The sequence below is a fragment of the Apteryx mantelli genome, chromosome 2 (assembly GCF_036417845.1).
Source record: "Apteryx mantelli isolate bAptMan1 chromosome 2, bAptMan1.hap1, whole genome shotgun sequence".
NCBI classification, from domain to species: domain Eukaryota; kingdom Metazoa; phylum Chordata; class Aves; order Apterygiformes; family Apterygidae; genus Apteryx; species Apteryx mantelli.
The window spans coordinates 41,161,627-41,189,399 of record NC_089979.1 but is presented as its reverse complement, the minus strand read 5'-3'; the positions used below and the strand labels follow the sequence as shown (position 1 = coordinate 41,189,399).

The following is a 27,773-nucleotide window of genomic DNA, read 5'->3' as shown; positions in this document are numbered from 1 at the left end:
AGGTAATTATTTTATAAAGTAGCATTAAGCAGAGAGGGCTCTGAATGCATGTCCATGTTAAGTCAGGGTGCGAATTTTAGACTTACATTTCTGGTCACATATGCAAAGGGATAAAACTTCAGCTGGTAAAAATATAAAGTACTATAGCATAGGAAGTGCAACATGCTATTTAACAATAAAATGGTTGTTACATTTATGTTTGCTGTATATTGGCTATGCTGCTGCCATGACCATCTCTTCTAAAATAGTAAAAAAATGCTAATTTACTGCTCAGTTATTAAGATGTAGCACAATTCCCCTTTCCTATTGGGGAAGCCAAGGTTCATGTAGTTTACTCCTGGATTTTCCATTGGGATTTGTGTAGGTGAGTGTCAGTGGGAACTGACAATACCGAAGGGCAGATCTGAGAGGCAAGACTACGTATTGAAGGGCTGGGACAGAAAGGAGAAGGTTGAAAAAACAACAACAGCGCTACAGGGAGTATTGAAAGAACAGCAAATAACCAACCAATACATTGGAAAGCACTAGGCAAAACCCCTAACTCCTGCATCTAATAATCATATGAATAAAATATTCAAATCTAAGTAGCTGAAGGGATGTCTACTGACATTAGAAACCACAAGGTGAAAGAAAACCTCTCAAGCTTTTCTCATAATTTCCACAAAATTTTAAAATAATTACAGATTGTCCCTCTCCCCTCCCAACATGAGCGGACGGAGCCTATGTGATGAAAACAAATGTCTCATCTCCCTGAAGCTCTCCAGAGTTGGTTTGTTTTCTCTTTTTACCTATTTTGTGTATCTTCCCTTGGTATTTCCTACTGTTAGTTGGAAATCTTCAAATCCTAGTTTAATAGTCCCAATTTTGTGGACTTTCAAAATCAGGAGTCTGTGCAGTTGACTCACTGCTGCATTAGCTTAGAGCTTATGAATAAACGAAACTGTAAACACTGCAACATCCTTAATTGCCTTGGTTTTTTGGAGGGCTTTTTTTATTTTTTTTTTTTTGAATTAGAATCAAAAGTGATTTTGGTTTGGCAGTGTTGTGTTGTGTTGTTTCTGAATGTTATCTGCCCCTTCCCACCCAGCACAGTTCCGGCCTATGATTTAGCACTGGCATATTACTTTAAAAAAAAGGGATGTTTCCATGAAATGCAACATCTCCTGTAGTTCACTTAAGAGTAGAACAGAAAGAAAACATTCTGTTTTTTGTCAGGTTTTCCCAGTGGGCTCTAATTATGACTGCAGTTTATTACAGCACATTTCAGGCCTCTCTTTAAATGGTCTGCTGTGCTTGCTTGGAGTCCTAGTGGCTTTAGCAGGACCCTCCTCGTAAGCAGTCTGCCCACATGTGATCAATTGCAGAATAGAGGATTTAGTTAAGACTGCAGCAGGTTTAGACAGCAGATACTTTATAGATGTTGGAAACTATCTGGAGTCAACAGAATTAAGGACCTTATATAAACATCTCTCTCTCCCCCCGCCTTATTTCCACTGGCTTATATAATAATTTGGCCCTATGCAAAAAGTGAGAGTTAAATCCTCCTCATTTAGAACAGAGAATCAGGTTCAAGGCATTGCACATGGGTCTCGACTAGTATATTGGACTGGGGCTCTCTGGACTAGTCCCTTATCAGGACTGCCACCAAGCTGTTGAGAGGCCTTGGGTCACTCACTTTTTCTTTCTATGCCATAGTTTCACATTGAAGAGGATATTGATTTCCTTTCAAAACCTATAAAAATTCACAGGGTAAAACAAGCACCATAAGAAGAGGTACCTATTCTGTCCACAACATCAGCACAGAGTCACAACTAGCCCATGTAGCACGTAGCCACCCTCTCTTCCCAGTTCCCCCTCCACCACTTCCAGGTATTCTTTGAGTCATTAAATTTTACTAAACCTTCTAGCTGTGAAATGCAGATTATTAGTTGTTTAGTGGACTTCTGATGACCTTTTAATGAGGAAACAATGTCCTTGGAAAATGTATTATAAGCTCTGGTGGTAATTAAGCTGCCACTTCAAAAAGTAATTGTGGGATAATTGGAAGGTAGGCTTATCTTACAAAGAATAAATGGATAAATTCTTTAGGACCATATTATTATAGGGTTAAACAATGTACTTTTAGCAGAAATGGAGTTTCATACAAGGATTTTCATTTGTTTCCATTTCCTTTTTCTCCTTCCTGCTCTTTACTGAAACTCAACTACCCTGATAGTTTTAGGACTAATGATCCCTCAGCCTGCCTTTGAAAAGTGATTTTTCATTTCCCTTTTCTTTGTACTCTTTTTCTTTGCCATTTAATAGGGCCAAGTCCGCATTTAGTAGACAACTCCATGTGCCTTCATAATATATGGCAGAGCAGAAAATATATCCAAAGCAGTGTTTACTCCCAGAAGGGCAGAGGGCTAGTGACAACAAAGTCCATCACAGCTGTCTAGTTTACACAGGAGGCATTCAGTTGCACAAGTGTTAGATTATAAGTCAGTAAGATACTATATTTTTTAAGAACAAGAAAGGGTCCCACATGAAGCACTCATCAAACAAGTAGAAAGGATTTCTGAGACATAAGCCAAGAAATGAAGCTTATATTTTAGAGGAACTTCAGCACCTTTACTAGCCATGAAATCAGCTTAATAGAGACTGAAGTACTATTTAGTGCATGTGACAGTGTCAACATCAGGACCAAAGAGAGTAAATATTTGTTTGGTTTTGTTTTTTAAACAGGATGCAGAAGCTCTCCATAACTACAGATGCAGAGACAGAAGGAAAAAGAGTGAGTTGTCTGAGTGGTAAAGAAAAGATGGTGAACAGGCAGATAGATTTAAGGCATTGCATATAGCAGCATTAAGAGAATTAGGATAAGCAGACAGCATGGAGACATTCAACTGCTATATGTTTTGAAAGCAATGTGTTCTTGTGCCTAAGCCATTGATAGAGACAAATTTCTTTGCTGCCAATTACATTGTAAGGTACGCAGTTGGCACCGAGATCTGTGCCTCGTTGGTCCTGTAAAGGAGAGTCTTTGTAGCCAAATGACGTTTCTGAACAAATTGCACCCTGATGACCTTGCACAACTCCTGTACCTTAAGGAGGGGGAGTCAGGCTGGAGCCTAATGTGTCTACAGATTGAATTTTAAGAGATAGGTGATGCATAAATGAATCAGGTTTTACATTGAGCTGAAGCACAGACGAGAGGAATAAGAAGAGTTCTTTGTAGACAGGAAAGGGATCTCCTGACTACGGAAAACCACCAGGAATTTACAAGAAAAAGATCAGATCTTACTGGTGCTCAGCAGAACAATCCTTCTTAAAGGCATGTTTCTATTCATTCTCAGAAAATGCAAATGAAATATCGCCCCATGGCAAAGTTTAAATTATAGCATGCACCTTGTTTCATTCCCATGACAGGCACTTCACTCCTGTGAGGTCTTTGGCACCAGTCTCCAGCCTGGCCCTGACATCTTTTCCCATAACTGTTAGCAAATGTCCACAAACAGGCCATAATACTGACCATAATCACAGCTGGGACTGCCAGTTCAGACCCACAATGCCATGAAAATGCACCTCTTTCTCACTAGGTGTAACTGCCCGGCAGTTTATTTCCCACCTGGGACATCCAAGCATGAAAATATGCCGCTCCGTTACAAGTGAGTTTCCTTTCGTGTCCGTCAGCTGTAGATCTGGAGCAGCAGGCAGTACTGCCCTCCTGCACTGAACCACTAAACCTCTGCTCTGTAATCACAATCTGAGATGACAGTCCCTTCATTTTAGGCAGAGATTCAAGACCCATTACTGAATATCCATCATCTTTGTCTTAAACAAAGAACTGCTGTTGATTTGTCTCCTACCTGTTCTGTACCCAGTGTTATTGAGATACACAGCAAAGGTACGTGGTTCGTGAGTAGCCTGCCACGAGGCAGATGAGCAGTTTTCGTTGTTGGTGTATACGTTGTGGTTGTGCACGTACTTCCCGGTCAGCATGGAGGAACGTGACGGACAGCACATCGGGGTGGTTACAAATGCATTGATAAAAGAGGCCCCTCCATTCTCCATAATCCGTCTGGTCTTATTCATCACTTGCAAGGATCCTGCAATAAGAGGAACTGATCACCCCCGTACTGCAAAAAATAGTTGTAATATATTGGCTGCTGTTATGCTGTTAAAAGTATCAGTGTTTAGCTTCTCCTCAGACATCAGTCTGAACTACTCTTTTGCTTAGGTAATTTTAGGAAAAAAAGTAAACTTTCTGTATTATATTGCCAAAATTTCTTTTCAGGATTCCAGAAAAACTGAGTTCTTTTTTCTCAGGCTTCAAAGCTAGTCTAGAAATACAATGTTAAAGCTTTAGAGCTGTATCAATTTTATAGGTCAGTAGCTCTTCAAACACTGTGTAGAAAAATAATATATTATACAAACTGCATCATTAGTCAATGTGCCAGTAAAATATGTAACATTCTGAGATTCCTAATGAAGTCCGTTACAATTCCTTCTCTTTTATCAGATAATAATCTTTAATATTTACTCCATCTCTGACAGATGAATTCTTACAGTTCTTTACTCATGTGAGTAACCCTAAATTATGTAAGTTGATCTCCATTGATGCTGGAACTTCTCACAGGTGGACTATTTATAAAGATTTTTAAAAGCATTGCTTTCCAGCGATACATAATCTCTTATAGTAATTAGCAGCATATTAGGTTTCCACATTAGATTTGCAAGCAAGAAGTAAGCAGTGATGTAAGTATATACTTATCTGAGGCCAAGAGAGAGTCTTGAAAAAAAAGAAAAAGAAAAAATAAGAGAGAGAGAAAGACAAAATTCCATAATGATCTTTCTAGAGGAAAGTTTCTCTGGACACAGGATTAGCATGTCTGGCTCCAATACTAAAGCACTGTGTTCAGAATCAGCTTTGGGGGATGAATCTGTATGCAAAAATATTGCCAAAATTTGGCACCCTTCTCAAGAACCTCTCGCATTTCACCTAAGCATTGATTCAGTTTAAAGAACAAAGGTATTTTTTTGCATCCTTTAAGACATCTTTACGGACAAAAAGGTAAGACACATAGGGGCTGTAGATTTCTGATTGCATAAAGACTCAGCAGATCCTGATAGGGTCTGTCAATACTTGCTGACAGCTGCCAAATTTTGTTCTTCTGTTATCCAGAGAAGCGACTGAAGGGTGAATGTAAACTATGGACATGTGAGTATGCACTCAGAAAACAAATCTGTGAATTCAAATACTTGTACAATTTTGACTGTAAAAAGAAGTTTCTGGAATCCTGCTTTCTTTTTTTCTTTGGTTTTACAATTCATTTTGCACAGTTGACAGCAGTTTGTTTAAATTTAATTTCATTGATGCAATAAGAATTTTTCTTGGTGGTTTTGTTTGGGTCACTTGAAAAGAGAGCAGATAAATTAAAAAGAAGTTTCAAAACCATGAAAAATATGGCTGTAAAACCAAAAAATTGCCAAGAAGTTTCAAGGATAGGTGTAAGCATTAAAAACTTACAAATTATACTCTTAGTTAAAGTTAAGCATGCTCTGTTCTGTTTTTGGGCTAATGAGTCTGTGCTGAATGTGATATCTTTTGCATCAAAATCACTTGATAGGAAACGGAAGAGGCATTTAGTTCCTCAGTGTTTCCTGCTTCAGTACCAATATCTCTGTCTTTCAAGATACATTTAATATCTTTAACGATATACTTAATACCATGAAGTCATCATCGTTCTGGACTCCTCCTCCTTCACCGTTCCTCTTTTCTAAGTGCAGAGCACCTGCTTTTAGAGCTCTGCAGAGCAAAAGGCCGTTAGGAAGATGCTTTGCTGGACACAATACAGAAAAAAGCATGTGTTTAGAGATACAGTGAAGTAGCAGGGTAACCGAGAGCCTCATAAACACAAAGGATCTTCCATTTGTATCTGCAGGGGTGTTTGACTAGGCTGTTGAATAAAAGTCAAATGAAAGATCTCTACATGTCTTTGTGTTGGACCCCAGGCTGGCTTTTTTTTTTTTTTTTGCCACGGCTCTCCCATTTTTGAAATGTCACAGTTTATTATACTGAGAGCCCAGCTGTAAAGTGCTTGCAGGTCCTCAGGTGGAAAGTGCACGGTAGTGGTACGCTAATGCACAGTAACAGCAGCCGAGCTGATGTGCGCTTTCATGCCTCTATGCATTATAAATGAATAGCTGTTAGAGCACTTCCTCATTCCTGTGCTTGGTCAGCCCTCTGTTCTTGCAAACCTGCTGTTTATGAGTAAGTTTTTCCTCCAGGTATGCACTTACTGACACTGATAATAGATTTACGCCCTCTGGAAATCCTGGAATAGACACTTCAAAGCAGGTGAAACTTCCTTATTTTGAATACAAAACACAAGTAGGAGATAAAACTTGCTGATATAAGTTATAATCTTTTGCTGTCTGTAGCTCTCCTCACAGCTTGTGTGCTTTACCATCTGGCACACAGTCTTCAGGGCACACGTTCTCAGGTGCTGCCTGACAGCAGGACACTCACGTTCTACATTGGCAATTGGGGAGGACCTGAGGGGAACCAGATAACTGGGAACGGCCAGTATGGCCACAGAAATTAGCAAGTTTTGTCAGACAAGAAATTCAGTATGACCTCTCAGTTCATTCTCCTCATATATTGAGAAAAATATTTGGTAACCAAGGTTTCATAAAAAGTCTTACAGTTGCTATGGATTTTCATCCAGCTGCATCTTAGGTGAACATCTCTGTAGTGGGATGGCCACCATAAAGCTACATTGCCTTTACTTGGGGTCTGTGCAAAATCCTAGTGAGCTGATGGACTCTCAATTCTCAGACCATATTCCCATTTTTTCAGCCTGTCCTTTTTTTGTGCTTTGAAAGTTTTAGTGAAGATGAAGAGCAAACCAGGCAAATTATGCTTGATATGGGGCCAGATGATGCTATGGACTCTTCACCTGCTGTTGTACTCTGTGAACAGTTTATATGGATTTCATGGGCTGGTGCATTAGGCTGTAAATACAAGTGTACATAAAAAGTAATCTTCTCATTTATTTACTTCTTTTGGATCTTTTTAACCTTTTCCCACCACTGCGAGTCTCAAAGGATATGTTAGAAATACTAGAAATACCAACGAATTTATTAGTTTTGACTCATTTCTAACATTATACAAGATATTACTCACAGTGGGGATTATGAGAATGAGTGGGTGGCCAATGGCTTGAGAGACTGACGTGTGCAAGTACATGGGAGGAAGAAGTAACAGAGAAGCTGGGGGATAGGGGAAGTGTTTAAAGAGTGATCAAAAAATCGGAAGTATCTGTACTCCTTCCTGATGCTTGAATGGTGTACAGACCTGACCTCTGGGAGCTGGGGCCACTGCCCTGAGCAGAAGCACTATATTGTCTCCAGAGATACAGTAGCTCCTGGCCCCTGTGCAGTTCTGGGTCCTGGGAGCTGGTGCTTTGCCTTGAGCAAGATGTCAGTTTGCCTCCGGGTTGGGCAGTTATTTTTCCACCTTCAGAAGCTTGGTGGGAGCTAGAGAGTGCTCAGAGGCACAATTTAACTGATCATTTTCAAACTTCTGGACCCAAGTTCCTGCTGAGTTCTTTTAAAAGCAGCAGACCAGGTTGCTTCATACTGCATAAATTACAATCCATCAGCCAATCAGTAGTATCTTTCCTCTGTGCCACGTTATCTCCTAGCCTATATGGGAACTGAAATGGAGTTGTGGAGCAGTGTGTGGGTTTTATCTGATAAGTTGTGTGAGGGAGCAATTCCTGCCAAACTTCTATTTGCATTTAGAATGCAAAACTCTGGTGGGATGATGCAGATCCATATGAAGATGTGCATACTCCCATTCTTTGAGCACTGACTAAATGCAAGCTCCTTGCTTTTTGGAAATTTTACTTTGGATATCTCCCCTATATGTCATTTGCACTCAAGGCAGCTGACTGTTTTGGTTCAATACTTATACATGCTCTGGAGACAAATCTTTCCTGATTGAAGTCTACAATGTGCCTTGTCTGCTTTTATGTTTAAGCATTCATTTAGAACAGCTTTTAGAAATGCTCATGCTGGGAATACAATACCAAATAATCCATATTAAAAGACTTTCAATTTTATGATTTTTGGATAACAAAGCCTGAACTTTATTCTGTGGCACAAAGCGTTGTTTCCCACTGACCTTTGGGAAACTTTTTTCCTCAGGATTCAATAAAGGGCGAGGCGATAATCCACTCGTGGAAAAGAGTGTGGCTTTACATTTCAAATGAATGGAATGATTTATTAGTCAACATGTGAATAATCCAATACAGTAAGTCTCAGGGCTGAATCCTGTTTCCTGTGAAATGATCTATGAAAAAGGGAAACCTGAATCATCCTTCAATGCAGTGGGAATGCATATACGTCCAGGCTCTTGCTCAGCTGGTTACTAACAGGAGCCAGAGCACTCTGCGAACCGCCAGTGCCGCCTTCAAAGAGTGAGGCTCCACAATGCGAACAAAGTGGCTTGCCACATCCTTCCTGTTCTTTCACCACTTGCAAACCCCTCTCGCAGGACTGGAGAGAGCCAGTTGCTAACGTTGTTCTGAGAGGTGCGTCTGCTGACCTACCTACCGCGCTGCCCTGGAGAACGCGGGCGCTTTCTGACCGCAAAAAAAGGAAGACATGACTTGACCCTTTTAAAGACATTTTCAAACCGGCTGCATCAAGACGAAATACATTCCTACTGTAATAGCTGTATTTTAGGCCAAAAATAGAAGCAGAGTGGCCATTCATTATGCAGCGTGGCTAAACAGAGCAGACGCTTGAAAGAGTGAGAAACAAAATAGATAAGATGTGCTCAGATCCAAAGGCTTGCTCGGGGAGCTCAGTGAGAAAACTGCCACATAGGAGGATTAACCCTCAAACTGGAAACACACTTTATTAACTGTATTCTCACAACCTTGACAGGGCTGTGTAAATTATTATCACATCACGACAATGCAAAAATGCTAATAACAAAAGAACTGCTGGAGTTGCTATTAGATCTAGGCCATGTTTTTGTCTACACCTTTTCTGGCCAAAATTATGTGTTTTTAAAGTAAATGAATGATTTTGTTGCAGCTTTTCTGGAATGAAGGATTTTGATTTTTCAATTTTATATGGCATTTTGATTAGATATTCACATTGCTTTTATTAAAATCATATCTTTCATTAAAAACACTGAGAATTGATTTGCCATTTTTTCACCTTTTTGGTCTCCTCTTCCCTACCCCCACCCCAAATTTAAATATTTGCTTGGGGGTAACCTAAGATAATCCTCTTTCTCTTCTTAATTTTTCACTTCAGGCAGTGAACCAAAAAAACAGTTACATGCATAACCATCATTAAGATCTTTCTAACTTACTTAATGAAAAACATTCAAAAGCCTTCTGGAACATCATTCAAGTGTTTTAACTTTTTCCACACTGAGAAAAATATGTGAAAATCACTTCTGGCTTGTACGTCCAGGCTGTGCTCACTTATTTAATATACGTGTGAAAACAAAACTATCTTACTTTTGTATGTATACGTATTTATATATACATACATATACACACACACACACATACACACACATATATATACAGCATAATTTTAAAACAGATGGATTTTAAACACCTTAATAATGGATATAAATGTTAAGCTTATATCCTGCAGGCCAGTTTGTCTGTGTGTGTAAACATGTCAGATGACACACATGCATGTGACAACTATGTGGAGAATACAGATACTCATCTGCACAGCATCAAGGGAAAGGTTAGCTTTATAAGGATCAAGTTTTTAAATGCTACAGAAAATCACAAAGTTAAAAAACATTAATAAGAGGTCTTGATGCAAAATTTTTAACTTTGTATGTACTTGCATGTGCTATTAAACCATTTTATGGTGGTCATTAAAGCCTTTTATGGTGAATTTTGGTAAGCAAATATTACCTAAAATCTGTCATTAAATCAGATGAATGCTATCAAACAATTTCCATTAATTTATTTTCCAAACCTGTCCCACATGCGGATACTGTTTCAGGACAGACACATTCTCTGAAAGTAAAGCACTATTTACATAGCAGAAATTACTGAAAGACACAAGTGAGCAAATGAAGTAGCAAATAACAATTATTTCTCACCAAGCTCCACATCTTGATCGTCTGTGAGTACAAGTATAATATTTGGTCTGATATTTTTGCGCTCCTGCTGCACACGTCCTCTGAACCTCGGTGATTTGACAGTGGAACAATGACTTGTTAGCCATTCAGTACTGAGTACTGCCAAAATGAGTGCAAAGCAGGAAGACTTCATAGTGTGTCCAATATTTCAATGAACAGACTGATCCAGAAGTTCCTGAACTCTAGTTTTCAAGACCTGCAGGGAGGAAAAGAAAATCTGTTCAAACAGTAAATCAGCTTTCACTCACACAGGGCAAGGATGATATTTAGAAAAGCCAAACCTGACATGTGACATGTAACATGACTAAAAGCCGTATTGTCGAAAAAGAGCTTTATACAGTCATTTTCTAAGAATGAACTCGGTCGTTCTGCAACTATACTTTCTCAGTTAATTTTGGCTCGAGGTCATGCCAGTGCTTGCATTTTGCATAGACACGACTTGTGGTATGCACCTCGCAGTGCTCCTTTTCCCACCCCCCACTGCTCATGCAGCACGCTCCTTACATTCAGTACCTGGGCGCAGTACAGAACTGCTGGGACGCCGACGATGTGCTCAGCACATCTGTAGGAGGAACCCTATAGGGAGGAGAAAGCAGAAGGCTTGTCAAAGACCTCAGAGCGGTGACTGTGCTTCAGAGTCCCCAGAACTGTTCATTACAGCTTCTTGCTTTGCCCTGAAAGAGAAGAGTAGAAAAATGTGCATTCACCCCAGCTCACCCGCTTAATTTAATACCATATCTATGCAGTGGTTAGCTGGCATCTTGGCTGCTAGAGAAAAAGGACATATATGTCATGTCATCAAACACAGGTGCTTCTCCACCATTTATAGACACCCTGAATTCTGAGAAGAGTTAATTCCAGTGTATGGCACCTGGAAAGAGATAAAGCTATTTTAGGTTAACTCACCTGCACGAGCAACTAAACCCTTACAATGCAGAGAGGAGAGCGTGGCTGTCATTTGCAAACTGCACTGGATCACTATGTGAAAAGTCATCTTCCCACTGACAAGAAAGCTCATATGAAGTGACAGTCCAGATGATCTTACCCAGCATTGTGAAAGGGCGTAACTGTCCCCCCATCAATCAGCGGTGGAACCGAGTGCCTCATCCATAATGCACAGTACCCCTGGCAAAGCCTCGTCCTCAAAACTCCTTTGCCAGACTCAGATCAGTATGTTAGAACGTTATCGGTGCCTGTCAGTCAAACAGCCTCGCTTTTGTAGGACCTGATGCAAGCGCAGAGGCTTTGCTTTGCTGCAGCAGATTGAAACTTGCAACTGAAAATGACGGATTGGCCTGGGGAGGAAGGGGTAGCCACTTAACGCTTTAACATTTTTTGCATTACTGACTGAAGCTCTGCAAAACCATCATGTTACACAAGGGGAGGGAAGGAATATCTGGGGGCAAAAAGGGAGGGGGTGGGAAAGAAACCACAGAGTCATGCCTGCTTCCTCCAGGGTATTAACCTGCCAAACACATTCCTTCTATTTTTATTTTGGGACTGTGGATAAAACATGGAGACACTGATCAGTTTAAAAACAAAAAAAAGCACAAAACCACCCAAACCCAAGACCCAAATAGCTCAAGATGTCTGCATATAGGAAAGTCTGCCTGGGAACTGGGGTGCACATTACATAATTAGACTGGAGCATAATTCGTTAGAAGACCTGAGTTCCCACACTTATGCCCTCATATTTAGACATGCAACATTAACTAGTAACAGACGAATAAACAGAAATACTTTAATAAGAGCAACACAGAAGGAGAAAAGGGCCCCATCACTCACCTGAAAATACATCAATAGGAAGGTGCCCTAAATTTCAAGGGGAAGGAAGCATAGGAGTGGGAGGGGAAGGGACTTGGTGCTGGACTGCTAGAAAAAGGATCTTGTTCTTGTTTTCACATACACCTTTTATTTTAAGCTTCACAAGCTAAACAGTTTCATGCTCCTCACTCTGGCAGGCTGTAATTACACCAGAAGAGTGTGAATGTCTTTAAAACAAAAATCCCAGGGTCTGCTGCAGAGAAATCCTGTCTTGCATTGTCTCTGCACCAACAAGCATTCCAGCCTCCAACCAGCGCTGCAGCACTGCAAAGCCCATACAGGGGATCAGCATTTAAAGTTAAATGCCGTTTCAGTGATTACACGACATTCAGGTAAGCAGACTGGAAGTCTGTAATTAGTCTGGATTGACTTTTAAAAATACTTCAATTTCCACCTATTTGTTCTAACTCACATAAAAGCTGACAAAAGCACTGAAGAACAGGATTACTGAAGAAGTAGGCATTCTTCTGACAGACACCAGACACCACATGCTTTTGGTGCAAAAGCAAAAAATATGATTTCTCTAAATGTCTGATCTTTAAATAGCAAAACTTTGACTCACCTCACAAAGCACGAAGGGATATGTGAAGTGAGACTCAGTGTTTAGTTTCTTACATCAGTTGTACTGTACAGCAAACTTTTTCAGACAGTGTTGACCCAGAAAGTGCAGTCATCCTGACTGCACTGAGCAAACATTGGCACCAATGTGTTTGAATAATCCCCCACAATATGAAACTGCAAGTTCCTGACAATTACACCTCAGTGGAAAAAAAATTTACACTAATCCAAACTAGCATTAATAAGTATTCTTCATTTCTTCCTCTTTGGGCTATGTTAGTTAGTTTTTAAAAAATCCTTTTGCTTTAACTTTCCTTTAGCAGGTCAGGTCCACCTTAGACAGTCCTTTTCTAAGGAAGTTGCCCTATCTAACTTTTTTTCCCCTTGATGGGGAAAGGAAAATACCAGAACTGATCTAAATGTTTAAAATTAATTATCCAAGTTTTATTCAACAGTTCTCACACAAGAGCACAATTATGCTGCCTTTCATTGCTCGTAACTATTTCATTTTTCATAAGACAAATCTTTATTAAAAAATGATCCTTGTGAACTTGTCCTCTTATAGCCTGTTTCCCAGTGCTGGAAGGAAATGAAGTAAAGAAGAAAACTGTCAAAATACAAGCTTGATAGGGAAGACAAGGCTGCAATGTATGTGTTGGATATTCTCTGGTAGTCTACAAGTATCCTTACAGACACTGTAATTTGTCTTAAGAAATAGGAAAAAATAGGAGAAATTTTTAAAAGGAACCTTTTTTAATTCACATGGGGAAGTAAACTTAAAATTTTTTGTGCAGTGTTCAGAAATTAAGGCTGTACTACAAACTGCTTCTCTCCAGAAGAGTAAACAAATAGTGATCATAACTTCTCTATATAATATTTGGAAAGTTTGAGAGATTTTCCCTATAGAACGTACCTATGACAACTGAAATGTTGTCAGTAAATAAATGAAACTATAGGAGTAGGAAATCCAAAGAGACTACTTTTCCTCATCTGGATGTAATTTTTTCTTTACAGTCATTCTTTTTTTCAGAGGAACACAAATTCATAGTTTGTACTCACCCTTCATGGGATAAAAACTGAAAACTTGGTTCTTTAGCAGGTTCTATGCTGCTAGTATTATAACAGACAGTTCAAGGACTCGTTGGCATGGAGAATTAATTACCCGTGAAACTTGAATTACATTGGCAGGGCACTGCACAGAAGGGTTACAGTGCCACTTCTTGTGATGTAGAATAAAAACTAGAGAGACCTTATTTCTAGGTCTCTTAATAGAATATCTTTCAGTGACCAGGAGGAAAAAGGAAAGATAGAATAATATCTTTTGAAATTATCTTTAAAATTTATATTTGTTTTGGCCAGGAAGTGTTTTATGGTTCTTTTGGTGCTTTGGCTTTGAGTGTTTAATTAGGAAAACAACAAAATGCAACCAGTTTTTGAAAAGAGCATTTTCCCTTTGAAAATCCACACTGTTTTTGTATCTCCATTCTTTAGCATGTGCCCTCAAAATGTTGTTTTGTGTTTGGCCAATAAAGATCCGTCCAGAATCATACACTTTGTTTGTCAAACGTGACCACTGAGTATCCCTAAGCATATTTCGTCCTTATAAACTTTAAAGATCTAGGCACTTCTTCATATTTATTATTCTGTAAATAATATGGCTTTGAAGTAACCCTGCAAAGGGAATCGGGCTTACTTGCATGGATTTCTTTCTTGCTTGTAAATCTGAAATAAAATGCAAGTATAATGAGTAAGGATATTGGACAAATGTCTGCCCCCAATACTATGGGCTATGCAATACCCCAGATCAGTAGTTCCCAACCCACTGTTAACAAAGGGCAGACAATTTTGTCTTCTGTGCCACAATGTTCATGTTTTCTTATGAGCATGAACAGTGACAACAACATATTATCCAAAATGATAGGTTAAGACCTGCTGTTCTAGTGGCCTTTCTATCCAGATAAAGATGGATCAGCTCTGGCCAATTAAGGAAACAATAATAATAACGTGGACTGTGATTGTGGAGCTCTAGAACCAGAATTCAGCTTTCATTTCCTCTGGTGTTAGCAATAACTGTGTCTGGCCAAGTCAGAATGTGAGCAAGGTTCACCAGGAATCCTAAACCAAGAAGCTCCTAATGTAGTGGCATTTTTGCGATTAGGTGTTCTCTTCCCCATTACTATCATCCTACTGATTATTTCTCTGGAATTAAATTTCCCTGCCTACAAAAACTGGCACAGTTGTATGCAGCTAAGCTTTATTCAATAAATGAAGGGTTTGATGCTTAGGACATTTCTGAGCCTGGCTGACAAGTGCTATGAATTTGCACATAAATTACCAAAAGCACAGAAAATAGGCAAAAGGTCTTGTCACTGCGAGTGATAAGTTGCTTCATTTCTTCTCATAGGATTCTCTGATAAAGAAACAGGCAAAATACCTCAAACAAACCAAACCCCAAACATCAATAATCACAAGAAAATGGACATTCCCTCCTGACCCCAAGCATAAGGAGCACTACCATTCTAGGTATTTCACCTATGACTAGCTGAGGTAACAGTTATAGCTTTGATGAACATTTTTGATAGGAATATGACCCCAGTATTCTCTGTTTCTTTAAAATCAGAATGTCCATATAAAAGCAGAACGGCAAGGGACAAGAAGTCTGGTAATTCATAAAAAGCAGTGTAGGGGATCAATGCTGTTGACAGTGTTCTATAATTATGACTTTGTGGTGGATAATTAGCTGAGTTTCAAAAATCTGACAGTCTGCCTAGAGAGATGGAAATTGCTCATTGGCACCATGTTGGTTAGTGGTGGCTTCACCCACCAGTGCCCCAAGAAAGGCCAGAATCAGTGGTTTATGCCTACCATTTTCAGTTCTTTGCTTTAAAGTGAAATGTATCCATCTAGTAGTGCTGTTGTACTCAGAACATTTTGCATACGTAGAAACTCCAAGGTGAAAGGGGTTGAATTCTTTTCTCAACCACACATGTACAACTTCTGTGACTCTTTGATGTTTACGTCAAAGGGTGGCTAGACCTCTTAAAGTCTCACCTAACCTGAATCATAACAGCTGTGCAGTTAGAGATCCAAGTAAAATCATGAAATTAGTTATTCCATGACAAATTGTGCAAACAGTTTGAAATTACATAATAAAGAAAGATCAGGGGAGGATAGAGGTTCATTTGCACCGAAGCAAGCCAGGAATTCAGAAGTCTTAAATCTCTTCTTAAATCATTTGGCCTTGACAACTAGACGGTTGTAACACTCCACAACAACAATAAGAATAACAACTCTCAACTTCACTAATATAGTAAACCACTTAAGTGAAAAGAGCTGTTGACAGATTACTGTTTTGAGTTTAGTAATGTTAATGCTTTTCTCATGTCTTCCACTTCTATCTTTTCTTTAAAAGAAAAACGCAGAAATCTCAGACTACGAGGCACAACAGTGTAAATCTGCAGATTACTTTCCTGTGGGAATATTAAACCTGCAGCCGTGGGAAATACATTTACAGTTCAGCAGAAGTCAGGAAAAAGCAAGATCTACTGTCTCTTCTTAAAGGTTAATCCACTAATCTAAGTAGTAAAGTATAGGATTTATAGTGAACACAAAGACTGTAGTTCCTATCCAGGTTTAATCTAATCATTATCTATTGGATTTCCAATACACTTTACTAATCAATCAGTTATCTACTCACCTTCCAAACATAATCTGTATATTATAATGACGCATCATCAGTGCCTCAGGCTAGATTAATTTAAAGTAACTATAATTTAAAGTAATTGCTGGCAGGGAGAATCATAACCTTATATTAAGTTTTTGCATTGTAATTTCACAAACAGCTACAGACAGGAGAGGAAAAAGCCTGCAGTGACTTGAAAGGATAATGCACACTTTTTAACCTACTTTTATAACTTTGTGCAGGTTAAGGAATATTCTTAGCAGGTAAAAGTTTCCAACACTTCATATGTCAGAGTAGAACACCAAATTCCAATACCATTTTAAAAGAAATTCTGTAGAAAAAATTATCTGCCTTGGAAAAAGAAAAATGTTTCTTTTATTTTAATGCCCATAAATATAGTTGAACCAAACATTAAAGAAAATCAAACATAATATTTTTATATCAACCTCAACTCAGTGAAACATTTTAAAGGAAAATTCTAGCTTATTTATCAGCAAGAAGAGTGCCTATCATTAAGTTACAAGCTTCTAATAATATACTGTTTCCTAAATTTATTTCCTCCTCATCTTATTTACTTTGTTTTAAAATTTCATATTTCAGCACAACCAAGTGCACTTGTCATACAAAGGAGACTGGTATAATTGAGCCAGATGATGTGCCCCACAAGTAAAACCAGTCATTCATGAAAGCTGGTCACCAGAGGCCATTTCAAACAATGCACATTTCAAAGTAATCTAAAGTAATCCCTTTTCTCTACTGATTTGGTTTCCAGGCAGTCTTAAGCACATGTGTGCAGCAAACAGGAGGCTTATTAAAACCTGATGTTATATTGGAAGTTATAATGCCATTGGCTCATGATTGAATTCCATGTCTGTGAGTCTTCAAAGAGAGGGAAAAAAATTAATTAAATTTATATGCTTATTAAACATGAGTGCCATGATACGTGCAGTTTATTAGCGCTTGCTAAATAATTAAGACCAAGAAAGATAATTAGATGTGCACTAGGGTCCAAACAGGCTTCTGATATCAGATTTTTTTATCTTTAAAGAAAGTATGCTTTCCAGCTACCAGGTAATATAATTGGCAAAACACTCCAAGTATTTTTCAACAATAAAGAGCGACCTTTGTGTATGAAGGAATTTAACATAATTTTCAAATTCCTTTTTAAAACCACATATCTTTGCTATATCCCTGCTCACTTCAACAGTGTGGGGACATTATTAAAACATACTGTACAATAACATACTGAGGGTTCAGTGATCCAGTAAGTAGTCTTGAGCTGGGAGATCATATCACAGTGGTGAACAACAGCGACACAGTTTGTGCATTTCTATAAATTCTTCTTTAAGTCTACAGGTTGGAGAAACTGCGCAAGAGCACAGCTTCTCACATCTCCTTTAGCTAAGAAAACAGAGAAATTTAATGACTTGCTCATTAAGTACATGCATTTCTCCTCGAAGAACTGCAACTCTGCTTGAAGGAGGGTTTTTTTTGGCCTTTTTTTGGTAAACAGTCTGTTTTTCTAAATAAATGGACATGATTAACTTGAATACGAATACATCATCTTTAGCACAGACTATTTATGCATCTGCCTATACAGAGACAGAAGACAGAGAACAAACCAGTCTCCTTATCATATTGTACCCGCCTCCATTATCATATGGACAGTTCCAGTAGGCAGTGACATCATGTAGGTGATGTCAGAGTGATGTCAGAGTGCATGTCCGGGGCCCTCGTCTGGCAGGGACCGGGCTAATGCTGTGGCTCTCGCTGCTCTCCTCGCTGACGAGAGAGACGGGAAGTGGCAGGACTGAAGGACTGAAGCATGAGGAACTGATGTTAAGAAGAGGCACAGCTCTCTAATCATATACATATGCATATGTGTTTAAACAGCTAGCACCACTTGTACCCCTGGGAAAGGATCTCAGATGGGTTTTTAGCTACAACACAGAAGGACGGATGTTTCTAAAACACCACAGGAATTTAGGTAGATGCCATCCACTGGCTAAGCAGGATAGCTGGGCAGCTCCTGTAAGTGCTTACTCTATCACACTACAGTACAGAAAGGGAATTTATTTAGAGCATCAGGACATGGTGTGTTTACGCGCACAATGAGTGTGCTCGTGGACACGTACATACACTACAGGCTGCATATGGTAACTGCTGACTTTCTCCTTCACTTCCAGGTTTAGAGACCAAGACTAATAAATTTTGTTTCTTGGAGTAATCCCATTATATTCAAATGAATTTTACTCTCAATAAATTCAAGCTGAATTTTATAGGACTACTGAGATAGAATCAGTGGATCAGGCCCTCAAAGTACTTTCCTTTAAGCAAGATTTTCCTTGTGAGGTTGCTTCTCTTTGTCAAGCAGCTTTTCCAGTCCTGACACAGTATAAATTTTACCTTCATCGATGTACATGTAAGAGCACCTTGGCAGATCAAGAAATGTGTTTTAAAACAAGTATCCTCCCTGAGAAACCTATAGTATAGAGAAATCAGCCTACTGATAATAGTAAACAGACAGCCAGACCAAACAAAACAATCTGTTACAAAAAACAGATGCTTCAAATCCTTTTCCATAAAGACTAGTCAGCGAGGAAGTTGCACTGACCTGAGGCACTGCTGAGCAGCACATCACCCTTGGTATCAATCTTATTTTTAATTGCCTTTGCAATCAGGAGGCCCTCAGCGTTCGCTGAGTTGCATTACCTGTGGGGGGACAAGGTACAGCCCAAGCTCCAAAAAGCAGGGGACTTCTGCCTGCTATCATATAACCCTTCCAGGCCCTCTCATTCTGTCACCTCGCGGTCCTGCAGTCCCCGCGGGGAGGCACACCTGCAAACGCTTAGGGGGGAATCTTGCAGTGACCTGCCGCTGACATAGTTTCCACTAGGAAACTCGGAAAGGCGTCTCCACATGGCCTTAAACTCATGCCAGGAAAAGGATCAGCATCATCCTAGTTGCCACGTCCTACCAGTTGAAAAAGTTTTTGCTTGGGAATGACCAGAAATATAGTCAAGGAATATGATGGATGGATTTGAATGCCAAATTTTTCAAGGCAGGCATCCAAGTCCTTATTTAGGCCCTGATACATGTGTCCTGTTATGCAAAATAAACATTTCTGATGGATTCAACAGGACTTCTCATCTCCTTAAACCAGCCTCCCGCAGGTTCTACAATAAATACCTGGCACAAAGATGCTTTAAGATCTTTTCTGAACACTTTAAAATAAACTAAACATCGCTGGTACATGAGGAAAGACCAAAATGTATGAAGCATCTGGATGCTGAATTTCATCTGAAAATTAATATTCCTACCCAAAAAGCCTGAAATTAAAGAGTTAGACTTGCATGTTCAAGTACTGAATGTACCATATACAGCTTATCTGTCCAAAGAATATCAATTCACCAGGCCCGAATTCTGGAAATCTGTTCTCAAAGAACTGTTTGAAAATAAACTTCAGTCTGAGATCTAAGAGACTCAAGAATGACTTATTGAAATTATTCTGTGAATAGCTTTATCTCAGAAAACATTTTAAAAGGCTAGGAGGTATACAAGTGTCTTCATTTTCCAATTGAAAATGCCTGCAGAAAGACTTTCCTTATCTTTCAAGTGCATGTACAGGTACTTTCAATTTCACAGTCCTGGGTTCTGTAGATGAGAGAGCAGTTTTAAAGCATGAAAGCCGAATACATTCAAGCATGTATTTTTTTTTCCCCAATGCACTTCTTACTAAGAAAAGTTCCTATATAACAATAAAGAGATGTGATTTTTACATCATCTTTGCAGATAGTTAATTGTAAGCCTGCTCCTCAGCCAAGACTCTAAGATGCCTGACACGGCACCAGAATGAATTATTTTCTATAGCAGTGATGGAGCAGGCAGACAAGTTTATGCCCCAGCACCTGATTGTGTATTATGTTTGGAGAAGCAAGACAGAAATGGAAATTGATAACAATTAGGTAGAACCTTCTAAATAGTACAGAATGGATCAGGAAGGGAAAGGACCAGGCTGCATCAAAAATCACTCCCAGGTAATGGAGAGGAGGCAGAAAGTCAAGGGACTGCTTTTCTTTATTTAGTTTAGGAAGGAATTTGTGACGTTTGCACTAATTATTGTTGGGATATCATCAATGCTTGCTTTACTGGATGTTTTTTTTCCTAAATGTAGGAGAGATGTTCTTACTTGAAAAGTGTCTCACAAACTGCATTTCTCTCCTACATCAATGGCCTGATTCAGGAATGCTTAGACCAGCAGAGACAGAACCCAATTCTTTGTCCTTAGCAGGCTCAGCTGTGAGGTTAGACCAGGTTGCTCAGGGCTTTGGGTCTTGAAATCCCCCAAGCAGGGAGACTGCACAACTTCTCTGACACCTTTTCCACTGCTTGACTGTCCTCAGGGTAAAAAAAAATGCCCTTATATCCCGTCTGAACCTCTTTTGTTTCCATTTATTTCTGTTGTCTCTTGTTTTTCTGTCATGCACTACTGCAAAGAACTGGGCTGTCTTCTCAATGACTTCCCTGTAGGTACCAGGGGGCTGCTGTTGTCTCCCCCTGAAACCATCTCTTCTCCAGGGTGAACAAGCCCAGCTCCTGCACTCCCTACTCACAGAACAAGTGCTCCAGTCCCTGATCATCCTGGTGGCCTTCCACTGACCTTTGTCCAGTTTGTTAATCTCTTTTTGGTATTGGGGCCCCCAAACTGGTTGAAGTATTCTAGGAGCTGTCTAACAAAAGCTGAGACAAATATTAATTTAAAGAAGTATCTCTATTAGGGAGAAGTAAGCTGAATTAAGCAAAACAAAAATTTCACTGAGCCTTTGCTTGTAACGTGAATGAATCGATGAAGATTCTCAAATAGTTGTGTTGACTCTTTCTCAAAACATGATTTTTCCATTTCTGATTATTTCTGAATTTTTTTGTTGCTCCCAGGACCAGAAATGATTAGCGCCATAAACAATGCTGGTTTTGCCACAGTTATAGGCTTACCAAAATCCTGAGGCAGCAATAGACTAGTAGGCTGTTCTCCGAAGGAAAGGGGTACCAAAGCAGTTCCTAGATCTTAGCATACAGTAGTACCACTGAACAACATCCATGTCTCTCATTACCCACAAGTCTAAGACTCTTCCTTTTTGGCTTCTGGGATTCCCATTCCACTTATCTCATCACTGTACACAGTTTCTAAAAAATCTCTGAAATTATTTCCCACATTCAAAAATCTTAAATGTTAAAGGCTAAATTTTGCTCCTCAGTCATGGGAATTATCCAAGATTTCAGGCCTGATCCAAAGTCCTTTGAACTGGACAGAAGTTTTCCAACTATTCCAGTGGCCATTGCTTCAGAAGAATGGAAAAGCAATTTAGACTTAATCATTTTACCTTTGTTGTTAATAAAAACAGAGCGATTAAAGCAATCAGGATTTGAAAAAGAAATGTAACTTTATATATAAGAAAAAAAGAGATTTGAAATCCTCTCCCTGCCAGGCTTCATGTAGATGTGAAGAGCACAGCTGGAATGAGACAAATGATCTGACTGGTTTCTGATGAGTTGGGTGGTGTAAATGTTTCACGCTAACCACACAGCACACTCATAATATAGGAGCTAATTCATGTGCAATGAATACATTCCTGTGTATGTTGTCCTTTAAAATAAACAAGCAAAATGAGTAATTTATCAGGAGCTAAACGAATGTTTTTCCAGTGGGAACTCCTCTGTTCCATATGGCTGATTTTAAAGTCTAAATGCAGGCAGCTTAAATGCTACATCCTCTGTCTCACTATGTGAAGCTGTTACTGCTTTAAAATACAAATTTTTTATCACTGTCAACAAGTTCCAATTGTTCCTGAAAATACTGTTCAGGTTGATTATTAGTTTCTTAGAAGATTGCAAACCTCTAGATGCTGTGCTCCAAAGAATGAAAAATGATAATTTTCCAAGGATCTTTCAGTGACTGAGAAAAGTTAGAAGTTAAACACTTAGAGCTCTGTAATTAAATATTCCATTTTTTCTCTTATGTTATTATTTAAGTTTTTTTCCAGTCGCTAAATTAAAAAGTACAGAAGTACAGGACCACATTCTTTATCCTCCATCAGTTTCCCAGATGATCTATAAAACCTTCATCTCCCTGCTCTCAGTTTCCCCATCAATAACATGAGGACTATAGCACTTGTAACCACTATTGTTTCATGAACTACTTCTTGAAGAAGTGCTGCTAGAGGCATCCAGTGTTATCAAGACCTCTATTAACAATGGCATTGCATTTGCAAAATTTATTTATTTATAGATTTTAATTTGGGAATTTTGACAAAAGGTTTATAACCACTGTAAAGTAGTTTTCCAGGAAAAGTCTCCTGGAAATAAAGGCTAATCATAATGAGTTCTACATATGGTAAATTCTATAGATTTGTATTATTTCTTACCACTTTAAAATATATCATAAAAACAGATTATTCCTGAAGATATCATTATGATCTATTAACATCATGATGAGTTCCCGGAGTTTTCTCAGAGTTTTTCTGTAGTAGGAATGAAGTTATTAGCTTGTATTTGTTCCTGCAGAATCTTTCCCAAAGCATTGCTTGTGTAGGCAGAGCTGATCATAAGCTCTTAATAATAGATACACTGTGAGATTGAGAGCCACAGGTTTCATAGACTAGCACAGGCTTCAGATAACCTCCCGTGGCATCCTCCAAGAGTAGGGGTGCTTTTCAGGGCTTTTCGTGAAAAGCAAACACTACCTGTCGGACGGAATATTCAGAAAAACTCTACAAGAAGGTCATGGCACATTTCTCCTTATTTTCTGCCCAAATGTTTTACTTTGTGGTAAAGGAAGCCAACATTGAATATTAGCATACAAAAACCTCCAGACTGCAAATGCCCTATTATTCATGTGTAGTGTCATGATGCATGTCAGGAAATTGTAACTTACTCACCCAAAAAAAGCATGAACGCTGTTTGAAAAAAATCGCATACTCCGTTTTTGTTGTTCTAAGCTATAGAAAGGAGGATACCCTGAAAATGCAATAACATTTTCCCATCTCTGCTCCGTGTTTTATCCATTTTGTAATTTGCTTTTACAAAACTCCTTACTCTCCGTAGCATTTTCTTTAACAGCACAGTGTTTTCAAACAGATTATGTATCCTAAATCCACTACCCAGACCTGCAGGACAGGGATGACAGAACCAATATAGCACATATCACAATCTGCTGCTCAGTTGCTTGCTACTATTACCCCACCTTCTTATTTCTCCATTTTACTGCAGGCTTCTAGAAACTTGCCTCTTCCCTAATGGGTAAAGCATCTTTGAGATTATAAACACATTAAAATTCAGACAAAAATATACCAAACATTGCAGGATATAAAGAGAAAGAAAGGATCTGAAATGAAAAATGCATTATGTTAACGTATCATATAGCACCAGATTATGTTTCCATTATCTCCTACATTTAAAACTGTTGACCTCTGGTCAACAGGCATTTATCTTAACATTGCAAGTATTTGCAAGACACTTTCACAATTCATTGCATGATTTTCTCTCCTAAAACTAGATCTTTATTATAATACTGAGTTACATATTCAGTTTGTCACGGAACAAAGCTGGGAAGCAGATACAGCAAAATGTCTGAGCATTGGCATGTGTTTCCTATGTTCTCTAACGTAATTTTTATGTATCTGTAAATGAAATCCTCCCATGTTTCAGGTAACACCAATAACCACATTGCCAAGGCCAGGGGCTCCCCGGTGCTGGGGGGCTGCCAGTGGGGCAGGGCCGGTCTGGGGGTGGGGGAGGCCAGGGGTGGGCAGGGACAGGGCGGGCTGGGAGCACCCCCAGGGCCTGACTCATGGGAAACAGCAGGATCAGTTGCAAATGAGATACTCAGGATCCACATGAAAAAATGTCTGTGCATCTGAATGAAAATCAAACCCCATAAGCTATAAATGCAGAAGAGTTGCCCTAAACACACATGGGCAATCTCTGTTATGATAGGCCCATACATTTCACCAGGAAATTGCTCCTGATAAATCAACAGAATTGGCTATTCTATGGGGAAGTGGGTAAACAAAACAAAACAAAAAGGAATGGAGAGAAAGTGGAATAGAGCATGTCACAAGTCATCACCTATATCAGTACGATAATGAGAGGTCTATTTTTTATAAATTTTCTGTTCTACCTTCTGTGGTTTAATATGCAGTTCGGCAGTCTAGACAAAATATATATCAATTGTAACAGCCAAAAGATACAGGTTTTAGCTTACAGGTGAGGACACAGTGGGAAGGCAATCTTAGGAAGCAAATAACCGTAACCAAAGAGCAAAGAACTTTTGCTAATACATTTTCTTTTTAGCATGAAATTGCTTAAAACCAAGGCAACTGACTGACTAGTGTGAATCATATGCATCTCCTAGACAGGGTGATAAATGTCACAAGTTAGTATCTAATACCTGCCTAAGGCTTAATGCTGAAAAACTACTCCTTATGCCGTATGTTATGGAAATATCCTGCATAATAGGAGTTTTGGACAAATTTTTAATGTGTCTTTCTCTGTTTGTAAAATATATGTTGGGTGTAATACTCTCAAAAATTTTTTTCTATTCTCTTACAAAACATCTTTCATCTAAGCTCTTCAGTTCACTGTGCCAACAATTAGCTAGTTAGATATCACTGGTATCAAAGAGATGATAGCATTGAAACTAAAACAAAGAAAGTGCAACTCAGGGTAGCATAAGCTTTCTGCTTACTCCCAGGCAGAGGATCAGACCAAAACACTTAACTTTTCAATCTGAAAATGAATTTCAACATGATTTCATGTTGTGGAAGAAAACCCCAAAACCACTGGAAGGGTTTTGTTTTCATTGCAGTGTGAAATGAAAATACAATCTGAAGCCTCTAAATCTGAATTGTCATCCTGTGGCCAGCTCTACCCTTAATGAAAGTTGTGTCTCAGATATAGATCCCTGCAATATTAAATGACAACAGTCGTAAGTACAAGGCCTTCCTTAAAAACCTGGGGTACTAAAGTTGAAGATGCTATGCCAGAAGAACTTTCCAAAACTAACACCATTCTGTAATTTATTGTGGATGATGACATGTCATGCTTGGCTGGACCGTGAGCCTGGGTCCTCAATGATCCAGGTAAGCCTCCTCAAAGATGTATTCCTGGCTTGTTTCCATCCATCAGCCTCACATCTGAGCTACGGCTGCCTTAGAGTTAGTTCATCTCTTTACTTGTAAACTGAGTACACATTATTTGGAAATTAAGAGTGATGATAAGCCTGGAGTGCTGTTTTTGGGTCACTGTTCAAAGTATAACCATGTTTTCACTTGTTGTTCTATACTGCAGGAATATAAGACAGACTGTATTTCTTCAATTAATCTATGCCTTAGGAACTAAATGAGGGAACTGGCAAAGGTTTACTTATATTTACTTACTTACCAAAAAAATTATCAGATTGGTTCATGTTACAGTATTCATCTGAGTTCTGACTCTTTGCCAAATATAAATATGTACCAGTGAGACATTCTAAGTTTAAACACTCCTCAATGCCAAGCCTTCTATCTCTTTGAAGACATAGGGCACTTAAATTGCATAATCTGTGGGGGATTCAGACTTGAGCAGTGACAATATCAGTGGGGACTAGAGTATGACATATCACTTGCTGCTACATATATATAGACTATAGTGGTAGACACATCATGTGTTAATTGGGCTGTCATCCATTGTAACAAGCGCAGCACATCTAAAATGACTGCAAAGTCAGCATAGTTGTGCCAACAGATTAGCTTGCTGATACCATATTCAGGCTACTATTCAAGTTAGTATCCTGATACTTTGTTACCTAGATGGTCCCTAGATGACGTTTCCACAGAAAGAAAATCCTCACAAACCACTTGTGCCTTAAAGAGCAGCACTTGCTGGCATCTGAAAGGTTTAACAGTAGTCACCATCCATGGATGGTTTGGTTCATTGCTGGCATAGGCCAGAAACAGGTAAAATGCTCTTCTCTCTCAGTCATTACTGGAATAGTTTTTGAATTCAACAATAAAAACTGAGGTCTGAACCTAATTTACCCTCTAACACCTTTCCCCCACTCTAGCAGCAGAAAGGGAGCTTCCGATGACTGTCAGCATAGGGGCAAGGCTCCTTAGCAAGAATTAAGCTGTATTACTGATGGGGGAAACTAGCTATTACTAGCATGGTGAGAAAATATTGTTAAGTGTCACTTTTCAAAGTGTTTTCTATATAAGTAACAGACTGAAACTTCAGTAAATGGAAACTTTTGTGATGTAGTAATCAAGATTTTCTCTACTTCCATAGTCAACTGTTACTGTTACTGTCAGCTGTGCTGACAATGAAGTATCTCCCTACTGCTATTGGGAATTATTCTGTATCTTGCAATAACCAATGGTTATCTTGCATATTCTTCTTATTAACCAGCCTTTTAGGAAAGGTTGTTCACAGCTGAAGATGTGATACATCCCTTAATAAGCATGTAGCCTTCCTTATTTACAAATGTTCCCTGAATTCTCTGATGCTTAGTGATTATACAAGTTGTGAATATTTCCTGCATTTTTCCCTTCCTCCAAGAAAATTTTATAATGTAAGCAAATGAAAGCTGTTGGCTATAAGGAATTAGCAAGTGATTCCCCTGTGGAGGATCTCTCAATTTATGAATACTACTAATAAGCCAGTAAGTAGGAGAGTTTCCTCAGTGTGTAATTACTTACTCCTGGTCTCAGCAGTTTTTTTTTTTAACTTAATCGTCAGCAAAATAACCCATGTAAATCACAAAGTAGTCTAGTTGTTTGATCATTCCCTTTCTTTTTGCTAGTCTTTTGATATTTAAACTCCCATTTCAGTCAGCTTTAAAAGGATGTTTTCCAGAGAAACCGTATATCTCATTTGATGCCATATTCATCATTTGAAGAAAACATGTATGTTGCTGGGCTGGCAGTAAGTGTATGCATATGAAAATGGGTCCAGTCTTAGGCCACCATGAGTTCCTTCTGCAAGAGACCAAGAGCTCTTCAGCTTTATTGACCTAGGGAGCAGGTCAGATATGACGGCCGTCTTAACAAAGACACTTCTTGAATACAAAAATGCCTTTGCAGTCACACCATCTAATCAGTTTGAAAATCTCAATTTTATTTGGCTTTAAAATACTTCAAGATAACAGTACAGTACAGCTGACATGCTAGACAAAAGGCTAATACTTAATCTTTTTGAAGTCAGGACAGACATGCAAATTAACATCTGACTGGAGTTGGTAAGCCTTTTGGCAAACTCTAAGTGTCTTTTCACTTGCTAACTAAAGCAACCACTAACTCCAGAAGAAAGTAACTTCATCAACATGTAAATAAAACACTTGTGTCTCTGTTTAAAAAAAAACCTCTATGGTAAGCTACAGGCTAAGTTTTGCTGGGTTTGTGTAGCACTGAGGATTGTTCCCGACAGTTACGGAAAGCTCTGTAAACATTTTTGCTTTCATCCAGCTTGTAAGCGAGCAAGGGAACTGCATACTAACTGTAGCACATT

At 38.9% G+C, this 27,773-nt stretch overlaps 1 protein-coding gene across 6 annotated transcripts in view; it reads right to left on the bottom strand.

Annotated features, from left to right (window-relative positions):
• The window catches only part of SULF1 (sulfatase 1), a 129,589-nt gene that overhangs the window by 58,687 nt on the left and 43,129 nt on the right, over positions 1-27,773 (bottom strand). For all 6 annotated transcript variants that reach the window (XM_067290537.1, XM_067290539.1, XM_067290538.1 and 3 more), the window contains 3 exons: positions 10,685-10,845; positions 10,133-10,367; positions 3,849-4,088 (listed from right to left, as the gene is read on the bottom strand). In XM_067290537.1, coding sequence (XP_067146638.1) covers positions 3,849-4,088; positions 10,133-10,304 — 412 coding nt within the window. In that variant the 5' untranslated portion in view covers positions 10,305-10,367; positions 10,685-10,845. The remainder of the gene's footprint in view (positions 1-3,848; positions 4,089-10,132; positions 10,368-10,684; positions 10,846-27,773) is intronic.